The following is a 19,173-nucleotide window of genomic DNA, read 5'->3' as shown; positions in this document are numbered from 1 at the left end:
CCTTCCGAGGAGTGGCTGGTGGGTTTGAACCGCCAGCCTTCTGGTTAGCAGTCAAGTGCTTTAGCCACTATGCTACCAGAGCTCCTACTTTGTCCAATAGGGTTGTGAGGTCAGAACTAACTAGATGGCAGTGAGTTTTTGGTTTGAGCTTCCCACCATGATGACAAGGATATGAGGGTGGGACACAGCTATTTTGTTCTCTGTTGTATCCCAGCACTTAGTACTATTTCTGGCCCAAAATTGCCAGTCAATAATATTTATTAATGAATTCACTAATTGGCTGATTGGATCTCAAACAAATCACAATCATCTGTACAGGATGGGAAACTGTTGATTATTTTGGAAGACTGGGTAAGGGAGAATGAGATAAATAATAAGCAATGAACTCAACTCCAGTTTGAGGCAAGGACATTACTTTCATAATAAATATCATCATACTGAAACTCAAGCAGACCCTTCAATTAGGCACAAAACCTCATATGTCACGAAGAAAAGTTCAAAACCAGATGCATTTCAGGGAAGAAAATGAATTTCCTGCAAACTACACAATTTTCTTCGGTACAATCTCAATGCCAACAGCCACAGGACTCTGGCATGTTTCCATACTAGGAAAGTCAGGGCGCTTGTGGCAACAAAGACCCACAGGATGATTAGAAGGTGGGATCTGGGTGCTCACACCACCCTGAGGGTTTGAGACGAGCCCCTGCAGTGGGCCCACAGGCCTGGCAGCTGGCAGCTATGAACACCACTCTAGGTCTAGAAGACAGGGTTCCTGACAGCTTGGGAGGGAGGGAGACCCATCTTGTTTAGAGTCAGCTTCGGCCTGAGACATGTGTGGAAGAGGCGGTTCCCCTGTAAGTGTCCAAAGGGCCAGGTGAAGGGAGGTACGGCCTCTTGCCTGGCGTCTGGAGGGTTGTGGGTCTGCCCCAGGACAGCGCCCCTGTCTGCTCAGTGGGGTGACTGCTCTGTGAGCCTGTTCAAAATCTCCTGACTGCTGTGCTTACCTTCTTTATGAACTCTGGGATGATTTTCTGGTCTGTCAAGTGGTTTAAAGAAGAACAGCAATCTAATTCCAAGATGTAGCCTTCATTGTGAAGATCATTTTTCTGAGATCTGAAGAAAAAGAGAACACACACACATACACAAAGACTAAGATTTTTACCCCATATATATATGTGTGTGTGTGTGTGTGTATGTATATATATATATACACACACACACACACACATATATATATATATTTAGTGTAAAAATTTTGCCCTGAAAGGTAATTACCAAAAGGCACTAACTGCTACAAAATAAAATTATTTATGGTAAACAACTGAAACAACATATAGAAAAACCTCCAAGGTATCATCTAGGAAAACTCATCTTATAAAATGATGAGATTAGTATGATATGGTTTATATGTTAATCAACACACATACACTTCAGAAGTGCTTATTTCCCATTTGTTTATATCTGCCAATGAATAGAAAAAGAACTAGTAAAATATACACCAAACTAACAACAGGCAGTTACCTCTTGGGGGTAGGAAGGTGTTTGTGGGAACTGGGATGGGATCAAGGTGGTCAAAAAGTGACTTTAGCTATGTCTCTAATTTTTTTATTTTTATTTTTTACTGAAGAGAGCATATTCATATATCACTTAGAATATTAAAAGTTCATTATTAAAAGACTTAAAAAGGGTTCAACCTATACAGAGGACAAACTGGTAAAATCTATCAAAATTAAAGATATATTGAAGAAAGACTATAAGACAACTAAAAGTAGAAATTCTGGGAAAACAGAGGAAATGTAAAGGGTTGTTTCAGGCAAGTCCCTTTGGTCTTCTACTCAATGTCAAGGCTTTGTAGCACACACTTGCTGTCTCTCCACACATTTGGTGGAGGACTGCTTCCCTCTTTCCCACATATATGCATATGCACACATCATGCAACACACAATACAAAATTGCACACACTCCAGGAGAATCAGCAGCAAGGGGTCACCAGAAGGGAATTCTACCACTTCAAAGCCATTCATTGAGGGGCTCCTGCATGACACTGACGTGGGTCTAGGAAATTCCTGAGAGCCATGTGGTGGTCAGAAATTGAAGGTGATTCCTTGGTCCAGCCAGATGGAAGGCAACAGGAGGTGAGACTGCAGCTAAGGGTCAACGGCATGTGCTCTCTCTTCTGGCCAACTGACCGTGGGGGGCAGGAGTTAGGGCTCTGGGCTCTTTGTCAAGTGTACATACCATATACGCAGCTGTTCTCCACTGGCTGAGGAATGATGAGGCTTATAAGTCTACTCTACCACAGAGGGCACCCTGGCAGCCTCTCTCAGCATAGGTCTGCCCAGAAAATTCTCAATGCAGGCACTTTCCCACTGAATTCTTGAGATACATGTATCCCATCAAATAAACAGTTTCTGAATGCTTATTTGCTATAATAATTTTAAATTTTAAGGTTCTTATATATCATTAGAAACAATTTATGCTACCACTAACCATCTGGGTATGATTTGTATGAAATTTAAACATGAAAAAATTAAAGAAGATTTGGATATCTCCAGGTGTGTAACTGTGATTAAGTAAGTAAACTTTGACAGCTAGCTTACTTTGATTAATTTTCCCCCTGTCACATATCCTTTCAGGACCCCTGGTGGCACAGTGGCTAAGCACTCAGCTGCTAACGGAAAGATCAGCAGTTTGAACCCATCAGCTGCTCGAAGGGAGAAAGATGAGGCAGTCTGCTTCTGTAAAGATTTACACCCTTCGAAACTCTGTGAGGCAGTTCTACTGTGCTCTGCAGGGTCACTACGAGTCAAAATTGACTCAATGGCAATAGGTTTTTTGGTTTAATGCTTCCTTTTGGGGGTAGGGTATTAATGCACATACTTTTGAAATGCAGAGGAATAAATCAATTCCAAATGGGCCAGACCGGAATAAACCAATTCCAAACCTTAGCCTCTTGGGCTTACTATTTGGTCAGAGACTTGACTCTTATTCTCATTTTTGCCCTAAACAAAGGATGTAAGAAGAGCCACTAAAGCAGATGAGCCCAGTCGTTTGAAAGAAAAGCTTGGTCAAGCATCCTGTCGTATGCACCTGTGTGGGATCTCAAACATCAAGGTTGGGATGGAGGGCAGGGTTCTAAGATGTAAAATCCCAGCTGCTTTGTCACACAGAGATTAATATCAGGCTACACAGGGTTATCTATAAATACCTTTTGAGATTTTTAATGATGAGGTTGAAAAATAATAATCATTTTTAAACAAGTGAGCACTACACCCATTCAGTAAAATGTCCATAAAGTGAATAGAGGGAAGATGGGTCTGTCTTTAAGCAACTCGCAGCCCAGACTCATAAGGAATAATCTTTAGAACGGGATACACTAACTACAGTCCTTGGTTCTAGAATGAGATGTTCTCTAAGAAGAAAGGCAGCCCTTGTTGTTTTTAAGGATCAAATAATTAACCCAGTTACATATGAACTGAAAGGAGCACAAGGGATTAACGAAAATAGGCATTATTACAAATTTTCTAGATGACCCATGAAAACTCACATCTCAGCCCACAGTTTCTTGGAAAAGCAACCTAATGCCACTGGGGTGGGCGGGGGGGAGATATATAAGTAACTAAGAGCCCTTCCTTTTCCTTTAGGAATTAACTCCACAATGTGGAATGAAAGGATTATAGCACTGAAGGTTGGTTGAAGAGGAGAAGGTGATGAGAAAGCAGCCTGTGCCCTCTGAGGACAAATGCTGCTGCCTGAGCCCTAGGGTCAGCAGTGAGTGAGGGAGAGCTGTGGGCCTGGTAGGGGCCAAAGCTAAATGGAGGCCACAGTCACAGAAAAATGCCTTCCCTGCCCTGGTTCTATGAAAAACAGCACCAAACCCATTAGCAAAGCCTATAAGGTGGCAAGAGGAGATTTCAACACTGGGTGGTTAGTAAACATGGTTGCTGTAGCAAACACACCCTAGGGTGACCGCAAGGATCTCTATCTCCTAGTGTTCACACTGCTTTGCAATCCCTCCCTTTGAATGCAAATGGGACCCATGACTTGCTTTTAACCAGTACAATGTGGCAATAGTGATGGGATGTCACTCCCGTGATTGTTATAAGACTCCATCTTAGCAGACTGGAGCTAGAAACTCCCCTTGCTGGCCTGAAGAAAGTAAGCCACCATGTTGTGAGGGGTCTATGGAGAGGGGCACATGGCAGGGAATTACAGGTGGCCTTAGGAACTAAGAGCAGCCGATGACTGATAGCCAGCAAGAGAAGAGGGACCTCAGTCCTACCACTGTAAGGAGATGAACTCTGTCACAATGAGGGAGCATGAAAGTGGGTCTTTCCCTAATCAAACTTCTGATGAGAGAGCAGCCCTGGTCAACACCTGTATTGCAGCCTGATGAGACCCTGAAGCACAGACTCCCAGATCAGCTACAGCAAATGTGAGATAATAAGTATATGTTCGGTTAAGCTGCTAAGTCTGTGGTAATTTGTTATACGGTATAGGAAAACCAATACAGTTACTGAGAGCTTCATTTTCAGATCAGGCCTGTCATGAGTGACTAGGCACAGGCCCGGATACAAGAATACCATCAGCCACTTGAGAGCAAGCCTCAGTCAGGAGATGAATATTCCCTGAGAGCAAGCCTCAGTCAGGAGATGAATATTCCCTGTCTCTGAGGGCAGGGACCACCCTGGGAGAGTGGACATTTCCTAGAAGTGGGCTCCAGGGGCCATGACCTAGACCTCCAAAGGACCACAATACAAGGGAATGGATATTCTACAACCTGTTCCTTTGTAGTCAATCAAATTTCTAAGGAAGAAGCATTAAACTGACACTCTTGGCTAAGCAGGCATTTGCCACCTCTTCTGTGGGGGAGGGGAATGCCAGTTATATTTCCCAAAGGCCATGTCCTGGAAAATCATCCTGGAAAAGTCTGGGAAATCACCAAACTACTCCTGGAAGGAAGCCTGGGTGATTCCCATTCCTTGAAAGGATAGAGCTACTGGGGCTTAAGCAATTAAAACAAAGAGGGACACACAATGCATTTCTGCAGACACAGGATCAACTACTAGAAAAAGTACCCCAGAATACATTATCTGAAAATTAACATCAAAGACTCTCCACATAAAGGCTTTCTGAGAACAGCATTTCTAAGAATGAAATACGCTTCCCCATCACCTTTCACCCCTCACTCCATAAGTACGCTAGATTTACTGGTTAAAGTTTACAGGTTTTAGAGTTAACTAGAGGTGGGTCACTTACAAGTTCTGTGCCTTTTGGTAATTTATTTATACTTTCTGTGCCTCAAATTTCTTTCACTGTGATATGGGAATATTACTAGCTATTATCTCTGAGCATCATTGTAAGGATTAAATATGACAAAAGCATGAAAAGCTCTTAGGACAGGGCCTAGGCCTTTAGGTCAGGCTCAACAAATATTAGCTGCCACTGATCTATTATTACTACTAAATGAAATCTTTACTTTCCCTTTCTAGCACTTTTCACAGTTCATAGTTACTTAGTCATTCAATAAGTACTGACCATGTTACTACTCTGTGCCAGACCCTATCCTTTGGCATACATTAATAAAACAAGAGAGACAAAATCTCTGCCTCCACAAAGCTTACAGTCTAGTGGAGGGAGATAGGCAATAAACAATAAACATAGTAACCGAGCACATAGTATAGTAGGAACTCTGGTAGTATAGTGCCTAAGGCACTTGACTGCTAACCAGAAGGCTGGTGGACCAGCTACTCCTCGGAAGGAAGGTTGGGCAATCTACTTCCATAGTGAAACCACCTCAGAACCCCAAGGAGGGGTTGCTATGAGTCAGGTCCAACTCAACGGCACATAACAACAACAAAAACAACAACAACAACACAGTGTAGTATGTTCATTACATGGGAACCTAATTTACTGTGTAAACTTTCACCAAAAACACAATAAAATATTTTATACACACATATATACATGTATATATGTATATACGAGTATATATATATATATAATTGAACATTATGTATCTATTTAAAAAAAAACAAACTCACTGCCGTTGAGTGGGATTTGACTCATAGTGACCCCTCGTTGAGTTTCCGAGGCAGTATCACTACAGAAGTACATTGCCCAATCTTCCTTCTGAGGAGTAGCTGGTGGGTTTGAACTACCAGCCTTCTGGTTAGCAGTCAAATGCTTTAGGCACTATGCCACCAGAGCACTCTCTCTCTCTCTCTCTCTCATGCTCAACAACTGTGAGCATTAAGGTGAAGGTAATCAAGAGAGTGGGTGTGTATTTGGAGTGGGGGGCAGAGTTACAGTTTTAATGCGGGTGTCAGGGCAACTTTAATGAGAAGAGAATATTTTGAATAAAACTTGTAGTAAGTGTGGTAGTCAACTACGCTAATATCCAGGACAAGATTTTCCAGGCAGAGACAACAGTGAGGGCAAAGGCCCATGTGGTTGGAGCTCAGGGAGCAGAGGGGAGAGTAAGAGGAGACAAGGTTAGAGGGACCATGGGAAGGTAGATAATGTGGGGCCTGACAGACCACAGCTAAGACTGTGGCTTTTTCTCAGACTGAGAAGTTCTGAAGGGTGCTGAGTGGAGGAATTACATGATCTGATTTACTTTAAAAGGGACCCTCTGGCTGAAGGGGGCAGCTAAGAGAGGACCTCAGTGGCCCAGGTGCCAGATGATGGGGGTTCAAAGTGGAGTGTGGCAGTGGAGTAGTGAGAAGTGCTAGGTTCTGTATATATTCTGAAGCTAATCCACAGCTATTGAGTCAATTCTGACTCATAGAGATCCCCATTGGGTTTCCAAGGCTGTAAATCTTTATGGAAGTAGATTGCTCCATCCTCCTTCTATGGAGCAGCTGGTGGGTTTAAATGTCCTACCTTCTGGATATCAGTCAGATGCCTTAGACGCTGCACCACCAGAGCTCCTTATTCTGAAGCTAGAACTTTCAAAATTTCTTTATAGTAAGGATGTACGGTGTTGTAAGAAAAAAAGCAGGTGAGAATGACTCCAAGGACTTTTGTCCTAGCAATAAGGAATCCTGAAGGTGTGATGGTTAAGTGCTTGGCTGTGGTTTGAATCCACCCAGTAGCTCCAAAGATCTGTTTCTAGAGATTGCCACCTAGTAAACCCTATGGGGCAGTTCTGCTCTGTCACACGGGGTCACTACGACTCTGAATCAACTGGATGGCACACAACTGGGACGATGGATGAAGTGGGTACAACTGATGGAAAGGAGGTTGTGGGTGAACCAGGCTCCGAGAAGATCCACCAGACATCAAAGTAGAGATGTCACGTAGACAGCCAAATATATATCCAAGTGTGGACTTGAGGAGAAGTGAATTGGGAGTCATTGGGTTACTACAGAGGTATTCAAAGCCTGAGTCCCTGAGTGGGCAGATGGTTACATGCTTGACTACTATTGGGAAAGCTGGGGGTTCAAACTCACCTAGAGGTGCCTCTGAAGAAAGCCCTGGCAATGTGCTCCCATGAAAACCCTATGGAGCAGTTCTACTCTGACACACATGGGGTTGTCATTAGTCAAATGTGACACCAACTGGTTTGGTTGTTTGCTTATATTTAAAGCCTGAGACCGGATGAAGTCTCCTAGAGATTTAGAGCCAGAAGAGTCAAGGACTGAGCTTTGGGAGCTTCCACCATGTAGAAGTTGGGACAGAGAAGAAACCAGCAAAAAGACAAACAAAAAGCAGTCAGGAAGGAAGAAAGGAAGAAAAACAAGAAAGTGTGGTGTCCTGAAAGCCAGAACAAGACACTTGGCAAGCACGAAGGTGTTGTCTACCCTGTTAACTGCTTCAATTAACAAATTTATGATCTTCTCTTTAATATGATTATCTTCTTAAAATCCCAAGAGGGAAATTAGATTTATTCCACCCTATGGAATAAATGTAAAAAAAAATGTTTCTATTTTATATGTGATTATCCTGCTAAATGGGCAGATTTTAAATTAATCTGTTGTTATGGGCTCAAAAGAGCTTGGCTCCTTTAAAAAAAATCACCATTGTGTTGCTGAGTCATTTCTCAGAAAAGGCCAGGAGGAAAATTCATTAGAAAGTGCTCTGACCCAGCTCAAATCTTGCCCCCACCCTTATACAAAGCTTTGTAGAGTTGAGGTGGAGGTCTCTATCCATCCAACCATTCCAAAGGGATTTTCCACAAGGAGGAAGAATAAAAAGGATATTACAGAGCAGAGATGTAATGTCCTGAAAATCAAGAACGAAGGAGACAAAACTAACTCACATTCTTACAGTGTAGCAATGTAGTGTTATCAAGGAACATCAGCATTGTGGTTCTGATGGCCTAAGACAATGGAGAAGCAGTTATGACATCAAGGTCCAGGCAAGTTTGAAAAAGCTATCATAGATAGGACAACTAAAAGCAGTGTAGTATCCTAGAACTAAAAGAGTAAATTAATAGGAAAATGAGTGACATCCAAATAAAGTTCTAAGTTCAGTTAACAATAATGTACTAATGTCAATTTTTTAGTCCTGACAAATAAAACATGGTAATGTAAGAGAGTCCACTATTCATCTGTCATTTTGTTGTACAGTGGCGGCTTGCATGTTGCTGTGATGCTGGAAGGTATACCACCAGGGTCACCCATGGTGAACAGGTTTCAGTGGAGCTTCCAGACTAAGGCAGACTGAGAAGAAGGATGGGGCCTCCACTGTGGAAAAACTTAGCACTAACAACCTTATGAATAGTAGTGAAACACTGTCTGGTATGATGCTGGAAGGTGAGGCCTTCAAGTTGGAAGGTACTCAAAATACAGCTGGGGAAAAGCTGCCTTCTCAAAGTAGAGTCGACCTTAATGACGTGGATGGAGTAAAGCTTTCGGGACTTCATTTCCTGATGGGGCACAACTCAAAATGAGAAGAAACACCTGGAAACATCCATTAATAATTGGAATGTGAAACGTATAAAGTATGAATCTAGGAAAATTGGAAGTTGTTAAAAATGAAATGGAATGCATAAAGATCAATATTTCAGGCATTAATGAGCTAAAATGGACTGGAATTAGTAATTTTGAATCAGACATTCATATCGTCTGCTATGCTGGGAATGACAAATTAAAGAGGAATGGCATTACATTCATTGTCAAAAGGGTATTTTAATATCTATCCTGAAGTACAATGCTGTCAGTGATAGGATAATATCTATACCCCTATAAGGAAGACCAATTAATACTGCTGTTATTAAAATTTATGCACCAACCACTAAAGCCAAAGATGAAGAAATCTGAAGATTTTTGCCAACTTCTGAATATTGGTTTCTCTTGGGAATAACCTAAGAATAACCTAAGTAATTATCAATACATCTTGATATTACTAGTGATTGAATGTAAAAGTTGGAAACAAAGAAGTGGCATCAGTAGTTGGAAAATAAGGCCTGGTGAACTAAATGAACTGAGAGAATGCATGATAGTCTTTGGCAAGACAATGACTTATTCATTGCAAATACCTTTTTTCAACAACATAAACGGTGACTATACACATGAACATCACCAGATGGAATACACAGGAATCAAACCCACTATACCTGTGGAAAGAGGCAATGGAGAAGCTCAGTATCATCAGTCAGAACAAGGCCAGGAGCTTACTGTGGAACAGACCATTAATTGTTCATATGCAAGTTCAAGTTGAAGCTGAAGAACATTAAAACAAATCCACAAGAGCTAAGACATGACCTTGATTTTCTCCCACCTGAGTTTAGAGACCATGCGAAGAATGGATTTGATGCATTGAACACCGATGACTGAAGACCAGACAGCTTGTAAGATGACATCAGGGGCATCATATATGAAGAAAGCAAAAGGTCAGTCATTAAAAAGACAGGTAAAGAAGAAAAGACCAAAATGGATGTTGCCTTCTTTCCACAGAAGAGATTGTGAAACTTGCTCTAAACAGAGAGTAGCTAAAGTGAATGGAAGAAATGATGAAACAAAACAGCTGAGCAGATTGCAAATGGCAGTTTGACAAGATAAAGTAAAGTATTATAATGAAATGTGTAAAGACTTGGAATTTGAAAACCAAAAGGGAAAAACATGCTTGGCATTTCTGAAGCTGAAAGAACTGAAGAAAAAGTCAAGGCTTAAGTTGATTCTATGGGCAAAATATTGAACAATGAAAAAGGCACCAAAAGAAGATGGAAGGAATACACAGAGTCACGGTACCAAAAATAATTGATCAATGTTCAACATTTCAAGAGGTAGCATAGATCAATAAACCATGGTATTGGAAGAAATCCAAGCTGCCCTGAAGGACCTGGAACAAAACAAGGGAGGCCCCAGGAATTGAGGGAATGACCACAGAAATGTTTCAACAAACAGATACAGTGCTGGAGGTGCTCCTTTCTTTATGCCAAGAAATTTGGAAGACAGCTACCTGGTTAACTGATGGGAAGATATCCATATTTGTGCCTATTCCAGTTAATGGTGATCCAACAGAATGTGGAAATTATGGAACAATATAACTAATATCACATGCATAAAATATTGCTGAAGATAATTTTAAAATGGTTGCAGCAATATACTGACAGGGAACTGCCAGAAAGTCAAGCTGGATTTAGAAGACTGAATGGAATGAGGGATAACAATGCTGATGTCAGATGGATCTTGGCTGAAAGCAAAGAATACCAGAAAGATGTTTACCTGTTTTATTGACTATACAAAGGCATCTGAACCTGTGGATTACAACAAATTATGGATAACATTGCAAAGAATGGGAATTCCAGAACACTTAATTTTTCTCATGAGGAACCTGTACATAGACCAAGAGGCAGTCACTCGAACAGAACAAGAGGATATTGCATAGTTTAAAATCAGGAAAGGTGTGTGTCAGGTTTGTATACTTTCACCATACTTATTCAATCTGTATGCTGAGCAAATAATCTGAGAAGCTAGACTGTATGAAAAAGACTGTGGCACCAGGATTGCAGTAAAACTCATTAACAACCTGCAATATGCCGATGACACAACCTTGCCTTCTTGAAGCACTTATGGATGAAGATCAAAGACTGCAACCTTCAGTATGCATTATACCTCAACATTAAAAAAAAAAAATCTTCACAAATGGACCAACAAGCAACATCACAATAAATGGATAAAGTATTGAAGTTGTCAGGGATGTCATTTTAATTGGATCCACAATCAATGTGCATGGAAGCAGCAGTCAAGAAATCAGATAACATATTGCAGTGGGCAAATCTGCTGCAAAAGACCTCTTTAAAAAGTGTCAAATAGAAAAGCCGTCACTTTGAAGACTAAAGTGCACCTGACCCAAGTCATGGTATTCTTAATAGCTTCATATGCAGCATGTGAAAGCAGGGCAATGAACAAGACTGCAGAAGAATTAATGGCTTTGACTTGGGGTGTTGACGAAGAATATTGAAAATATCATAGACTGCCAGAAGAACAGACAAATCCATCTTTGAAGACATACAGCCGGAATGCTCCTTAGAAGCAAATATGGCCAGATTTCACATCACATACTTTGGTCCTGTTGTCAGAAGGGACCAGTCCCTGGAGAAGGATATCGTGCTTGGTAAAGAAGAGGGTCAAGGAAAAAGGGGAAGTCCCTCAAAGAGACGGATTGACCCAGTTGCTGCAAGGATGGCTGCAAGCACAGCACAGGCTGGGAGGAGGCTGCAGGATCGGGTAGTGTTTCACTCTGTTTTGATTCTGTACCATTTATTCTCAGAGTCAGTGTTTGTGGCCCTAAACTACATCTAAACCACTTCCTGACTACACTTCTTATACAAGAGACACTTTAAATGACAAGAGGGCAACAAAGGAAAGAACAGGGTCCGGGAGAGAAAATAATAATGTCCTTTGGTGTGTCCCAACTTTAGGCACTGGAACAACCCAACAAGCAAACCCTGGGCTCTACAAATCAGGCAGGACTCAACCAGGGCAGGCATTCCCAGCCCTGGCTGCACTCAACCTTATAATCACTTGCAGAGCTTTAAAAATTATGAATGCCTGAGCCTCATCCTCACAGATCTGTATTTCATTGGTGTAATAGAGCTAAAATCCTAAAGCACTTGGTCTGTGGAAGGCCGTGGTCTACAGCTGAAGCCCTAGCTCCATTCTGAGTGTTGACATAAGTTTAGAGATGTCATTTGAGTTCTTTCTGATCATTAAACCAACAGCGTGGCTATGCCCAGGGATAGTCTGGGACAAACCTAGGGAGAGGGCAGTTAGCCCTCAAGAAGAGTATGGTTGGAAGTGGATTATGCTCCCACAAATATCTAGACAACTTGTCAGGGTGGTCCTTAATGATTTATTGAAAAACCTGCATGTTATCTAATTTACCTTAAAGGATGGGGCCCTGGTATTGTCTTGTGACAATGACTCAGTGCTGCATCATCATGAGTCATACCTGACCACCATGTAGCCAGGTGGCCAAGCCCTAGAACCAATCCCGCAATGGTTTTTAATCTTAATTGTGCTCGTATCCCAATCACGATCCTTTCTCTGATTCTACAGGCCCACCTGTGAAAGTGATTAATTGACCTGCCACCAATCGTGATTTTGTGATGATTGCTTTTGTACTCTATCACATACAATGAACACCATGACTGTGATTCAGCGCACTCCATTCAGCTTCCTGCACTGTGTACATGCTGATGGTTTCCCTCATCCTGGGTGATTGTCTTTATTGTGTCTTTGTCCTAAGGGCTTAATAAAAGGGTCTCTATAGAACATGTTTAAATCTGGGATCTTTTTTCCCCTAGTACATTGGTATAGAGTGTGACCTGGGCAAAGGGACTTTTAAAAATTCCCCAGTTGATTCTAATGTGCAACCCACGCAGAAAACGACTGCCTCAGTGGGGCATGTTGTATCTGCCACTCTCCCTGGAGATTTTCTTTGGGAGATAACTGAGCAAGTCCATGGAAAAGGAAAACACAGGAAGAAGAACGACTTGAAGAGACCAGTAATAGAGACTTCTATATTCACAGAAAAAAATAAACTTTTAAGACAAAGGACCAGATAAGGGAAATATATAAGGATGGGGATTGATACCCAAAAAGATACCTTGAGGGACCTGTGATGTGACTTTGTTTAGAAATAGGGCTTTTCTTTTATTATGTTAATAAGGTTTTACTGGATTAGTGTGAGTACTAAACCTAATCCCTTGTGAGTGGAGTTTTATAAAAAGGAAAACAGACACAAAGAGACACAGGGGGGAAACACTATGTGAAGATCCAACTATAAGCCCAGAAATGCCAAGAAACAATTGGGGTTGCAGAAGCTGAGTGAGACCAGGAAGGAGTTTTCACCAAAGCCAGCACAGAGGGAGCATAGCCCTGCCAACAACCTGAATCCAGAGTTCTAGCCTCCAAAATTGAGACAATAAATTTTGGTCTCTAAAGCTACCTGCTTATATTTTTGCTATGCCAGCGCTAGGAAATCTAAACAAAAATCAAAGCCACTGACACCAAGTCAATTCCGACTCACAGCAACCCTGTAGGGCAGAGTAGGGTTTCCAATGCTATAAATCTTTATGGAAGCAGACTGCCTCTTCCTTGTCCTATGGAGTGGCTGGTGAGTCCAAACCATCCACATTTTGGTTAGCACCTGAATGCTTTAACCACTGTGCCACTGTGCCACAAGATCTCCTAGGAAACTTAGGCAGGAGCATTTCTCTATCTGTATTTATTTGGGTAAGAGAACCCTCAAAAGTACTTCCAGCTTTTTGCTTTTCTAAGTTCTTTGACATAGCTGGGACTTGGGCCAAAACTGAATGTGAAAAAATAAGTGAAAAAAATTTTAAATAAAGGATTGTCAAACAAACACATAAAAGTATATTTAGATACAGAGCATTTGCACAAACTTTTCCTAAATGGAAGGACATCAGAGAGCCTTTGTTCTAGAGTACTTCACACACAACCAGCCACAAAAGTCAGAGTTGTTTAAAACATAATAAAAGACCACCTATTCCATGCCACATTGACCTCACTACTCATTCACAAATGTCAACTGTAATCAAAATGGTGGGCAACTCACAGAGGGTACCTGGAGACCCTCACTTCTATCACAACCATCACATCTGCCAAGGGTTATGTGGTCATGCCTAGCCAGCAGGTAAGTCAGTGGGTCAAATGAAGGGTTGCAAACTCAAAGGCCCACAGCAAACATGTGAAAGAACCAGAAGTGGATTGACCAAAATACATAATCCAGACATTCTGTTCTCATATAAACAATACAGGCATGGTTTTCATGTCCACCACAAAACACAGGGTTCTGTCAGACTCCCTTTCACAGTCCCATTTCAAGAACGATGTGGTTATAGATAAACTTGTCTCCACCATGAGAAAGGCCACAGTGCAAGTGTAATAATAAACGGCAAATATCACCTAACCATGGCGATACTTCTCTCTCTCTCTTTATTTCTCTCTCTCTCTATATATATATAAGCTTTGCTGGTTTTTGTTTCTCTAGAGAACCCAGTCTAACACACATGGTGTTAGGGAGACAATAGAGAATGGTGAAAACCATGCTAAACTGGACAGTTCAGATTCCAGCCATTACTATGAACGCTTGGTCAGAGTTGCTAAATCTTCTAAATTTTTTTAAAGGAGCCATTAAATTGTGTATTTATGTTGGCCGTAACTGTCAAATTTTGGCTCAAAAACAGTTATTTTAAAATGTTATGTAAACCAATGGTTTAGGGATTGAATGTGACCTCTCCACCATCAGTTTCTTGCCTCTGGGTCACATACACAAAGCTGCAACTGGAATCATGGAAGGCTGAATGCCAAGGAACAGATAAGAGTGAACAAACTATCTAATTTTATCAGAATCAAAATAACTAACCCATAAACCAACCTAGATATTTCATTCATTGTAATGACTCAGCAGATTCTTCCTCTCGATTTTTCACCCCACACCCATCTCAACAATGATCAGGACATGGACACAGCCCATGTCTCTCATCTCACAGTAGCTGAGGACATAACCCTTTTCTGAGCCATTCAAAGAACATGTTTCCAAGCATATACTGTAAAAGACTCTGTTACAATTATGATCACTTTAAATATTTAAAACCATTGGCAGGCAAAAGGGTTAATCTTCAAATTATTCTGATGAACGCCAAGGAGTAAGCTGAATACTTATCTTGGTCTCCTGGGTAGATCTGAAACAAGGCTACTAAAAAAACAAATGCCTGCTGGGGAAAAAAAATACTATAAGCTATATTTTTAAATAATAAACGTGTAACAGATCTCATGTCAACTCATAAATCCTTCAGATAGCTTCAAAGACCATGAGTTTAAACAATGTCTTTTTTTCCCAGGACCCTAGGCATAGTTTGAATGTGAGTTATGAAAAGAAAGGAGAGAGAACAGGGTTATTTTTGCTTCATTTAGGAATAATCAGTACAGAAGGGTGACAACACAAACTTAACTTACCAGGCACTTATCCAACTAGAAAAAAAAATTACTAAATATCACTTGGCAAAAACAAATTCTCTATCTCTGGGAAACAAAAAGGAATTTAAAGGCTTTTCCTCCCACCCCCATCCCCCACGAAGGCAACACCAGGTTCAAGTAAAATATCATTGTGTTTTTTTTTTTTTTCTTCTTTTTTCTTTTAAGAAAAAAAGAGTATTAGGGAAGAAAATGAGTGACAGACCTGAAAAAGATTTGTCAGTGAAAGAAAAATAAAGCAATTTCTAGTTTCATCAGTTTATGTAAAACACGACAATACAAAGTTCTAATTATTCATTCATCTATTTGTCACCTTCTTGACCATCAACCAGATATAAGGCATTGATTGAGTTTGATCCTACTCTCAAGAAACTTTGTTTCTAAGGGGAGACAAACCATATATAAGCAGAAGTGTTATGAGAGCTTAGTTACTTCTAGTTCAGGATGAGGGACAATTTCAAAAAGCAAGGAACATCATAGGTAAGTCTGAAACTCTGTGGAAATTAGTTATAGGACAATAGATAGGAGGACATTCCAGGTACCAATTAGGAAAATGTACATGCAAAAAATATGTTTAATTGGCAAATCTTATGCTATCTACATTTTTACAACAATTAATAAAAAGAAAATCTCCAAAGCAAAAAGCATGCGTTATATGCTGAAAGTCATGAATAGGTCAGTTTGGTGAACAGCGCATGAAGCAAAGTTGCTTCATCATCAAACATGAACAGGGCGGATTACTCAGTAAGGTAAGCATGGGTTTACTTGTGTTTACTAAGTGTACACTTAATAATCTGTATGGAACAGTTTCACAAGTTTTTAGAAACCCATGTGAAATTGTTCACTACAGATTAGTAAGTAAGCACAAGTAAGCCCATGCTTACCTCATCTACTGGGTACTCCATCTCTGTGAGGAATGTAAATTTGAGAAGAGACTTTGATTTTTTAGAAAGGTGCTTTGGGGCTGACAGACAGATGCCAGCCATACTTGGAAACAGAATCTTTGATGTAGTGAAAAAACGTGAGTACTTTCACTATAGATTGGTAAGTAAGCACAAGGAAGCCTGTGCTTACCTTGCTTATTGAGTAACCCACCCGTGAAGGAGGCTAAAGAATGTACACGTGAACTCACTGTTAGAATGAATCTGGTATGGAGGGATCTGCGGGGGCTAAAACAGAACCTTGGGGAATGAGGTCGGAAGGCTACTAGGATGCGACTGGACTTCATTCTGAGGTAAAGGGTGAGTTACAGATAGTATTATATAAAAAAGGATGCTAAGAGTCAGATTTAAGGAAGATTAAGCAGGCAGTGATATATACGATGAAGGAAGAGGGGAAGTATATTTTGTTTTTGTTGTTGTTAGGTGCTGTTGAGTCAGCTCCGACTCATAGTAACCCTGTGTACAACAGAACAAAACACTGCCTGGTCCTGTGCCAGCCTCACAATCCCTGCTATAACCTGAGCCCATCATTGCAGCCACTGTGTCAATCCATCTCACTGAGGGCCTTCCCCTTTTTCATTGACCTTCTACTTTACCAAGCATGATATCCTTCTCCAAGGAATGGTCCCTTCTGACAGCATGACCAAAGTAGGTAAGACAAATCTGGCCAGTCTTGCTTCCAAGGAGCATTCTGGCTGCACTTCGTCAGGACAGATTTGTTCACTCTTCTGGCAGCCCATGGTACTTTCAGTATTTTTTGCCAACACTACAACTCAAAAGCATCAACTCTTCTTTGGTCTTATTCATTGTCCAGCTTTCACATGCATATGAGGCGACTGAAAACACCATGGCTTGGGTTAGGTCCATCTTGGTCTCCAAAGAGATATCTTTGCTCTTTAACACTTGAAAGAGGTCTTTTGCAGCAGATTTGTCCAGTGCAATATGTCATCTGATTTTTTGACTGCTGCTTCCATTGGGTTGATTGTGGAACCACGTAATAGGAAATCTGATAGCTAAGATTTTTGTAAAGGGAATGGATGGATGGAAGAGAGATTTCAGGTATTTCCTGCCTCTGCAATTGATGGTGGCAGCTGGCAAGGAGAAAGAGAAGAAAATGCTGCTTCCCAAAGATGTTCTCAGAACAATAAGAGAAAAGGCTAGCCATAATTTTTGTGACCCTTGTAGATTTGGTAGAAGAACAAATCTACAAAATGAGGAGGCCATAGTGAAGCATAAGAAAAACTTGGAGAAAAAAAAAAGCTCATAAACAAATCTTAGCGAACTTTTAAATAAAGCACCTAATTATAGAATCCAGAAGGACAGTTCTAAAATAGGAAGTAGAACAAAGGAAAAGAATATGTAAATGGGGCAATGCTCTTTCTTTTGACATCCCCTGTTTCACCAACACACATTACCATTTCTGTTGATAAGCGTTTGGTATTATCACTGGGAACATTCCAGAAATAATGACAGATGGAGATAAGCAAACAATGCCTTGACCACGAGCTTGATTTGGGAGCTGTGCACTGCCAAGTGGGTACACATCACCATGGGCATCTAGCTATTTACTTTAGATTTACTCTAGAAAAATCTTGCCACATCCTGCCCCTCTGTTTGCAGTCAGGGCCAGCTTTCCTACACCATCAGCAGCTGTGTCATACCAGGAGATAAACGCTAACTCAAAGGCCAAGAGGAAAATGACTAAAGAACCCAACATTACATGAACACTGCCTATATACTGTAGCTTCAAAGGAATTTCAGTTGTCCCTAAACCTCAGCTGCAAAAAAAGAGAACCACAGGGAATGGGATTTGGGGTGGAGTCCTGCTTTCTATGGCATCTTGCAAGATTCCTCACTTACTCTGAAAGATGTGGAAAGCCCTGATATTAGTAATAATGCATAATTCATAATGCTTTATAAAAAAATAATACCGAATAAAAACAGGTCTGCCTGACATTTACTAGTTCAGAAAAGTCATATTAACAAAAATAACAATAATAGCCACACACATGAATGGCCTTCATAAGACATTCTCATAGGCCATGTCCAGTTGGATAATAGGAAAGTCCCTTCTCTATCTGCATTTAATGTACATGCTCCAAACTGAAACTTGCTTATTGTTTGCTGCTTTTCTAGATCTTCCTAACTAGACCCTCAAACTCAGTACTGCCCAATATAGCTTTCTATGATGATAGAAATGTTGATCTGTGCTGTCCAATAAACTAGCAACCAGTCCCATGTAATTATTGAGCACTTGAAATATGGTTAGTGCAACTAAGGAACTGATTTTTTTTTAATTTTATTTAATTCTAATTAATTTAAACTTAAATGGCTACATGTATCTAAGTGACTACCCTGTAGGACAACGTGGCTTAACTCTGTGTTCTCAAACATTAATGTACACACATATCCTATGGGGATCTTGTTAAAATTCAGATTCTGATTTAGCCGTCCTGGGGCCTGGGGGTCTGCATTTCAAATGCACTTCCAGGTGATACTGCTGCTGCTGTTTTGTGGGCTGCTCTTAGAGTAGCAAGACTCTAAATGCTTCAGGAACCACTGCTGTGACCCAGAAGCTGCATGAATCAGTGGTCTCCAGAACTTTCCAGTCACACACCACCCCATCAGTAAAACACTCCTGAGAACTAGTGCCTGAACATCTTACATGTGTTATAAAACACACAGGCAAAACAGAACATTTAAAAAGAGGAGAAACATTTAAAAAGCAGTATTTTCAAATCACGATCACAATAAGTTCAAATTAGTCTATATAATATCTC

General features: G+C 40.7%; 1 protein-coding gene across 1 annotated transcript in view; it reads right to left on the bottom strand.

Moving 5' to 3' along the window:
* RFTN1 (raftlin, lipid raft linker 1) overlaps positions 1–19,173 on the bottom strand; it is a 271,732-nt gene that overhangs the window by 143,931 nt on the left and 108,628 nt on the right. Inside the window, exon 3 of the mRNA XM_007937384.2 lies at positions 1,005–1,113. Within this exon, the coding sequence (XP_007935575.1) occupies positions 1,005–1,113 (109 nt within the window). The remainder of the gene's footprint in view (positions 1–1,004; positions 1,114–19,173) is intronic.

This window comes from Orycteropus afer, unplaced genomic scaffold, assembly GCF_000298275.1.
Source record: "Orycteropus afer afer isolate SDZICR_OR568_19922 unplaced genomic scaffold, OryAfe1.0 scaffold00003, whole genome shotgun sequence".
Classification (NCBI taxonomy): Eukaryota; Metazoa; Chordata; class Mammalia; order Tubulidentata; family Orycteropodidae; genus Orycteropus; species Orycteropus afer.
Note: the sequence above shows the minus strand (reverse complement) of the source record. Positions and strands in the feature narration are given on the sequence as shown.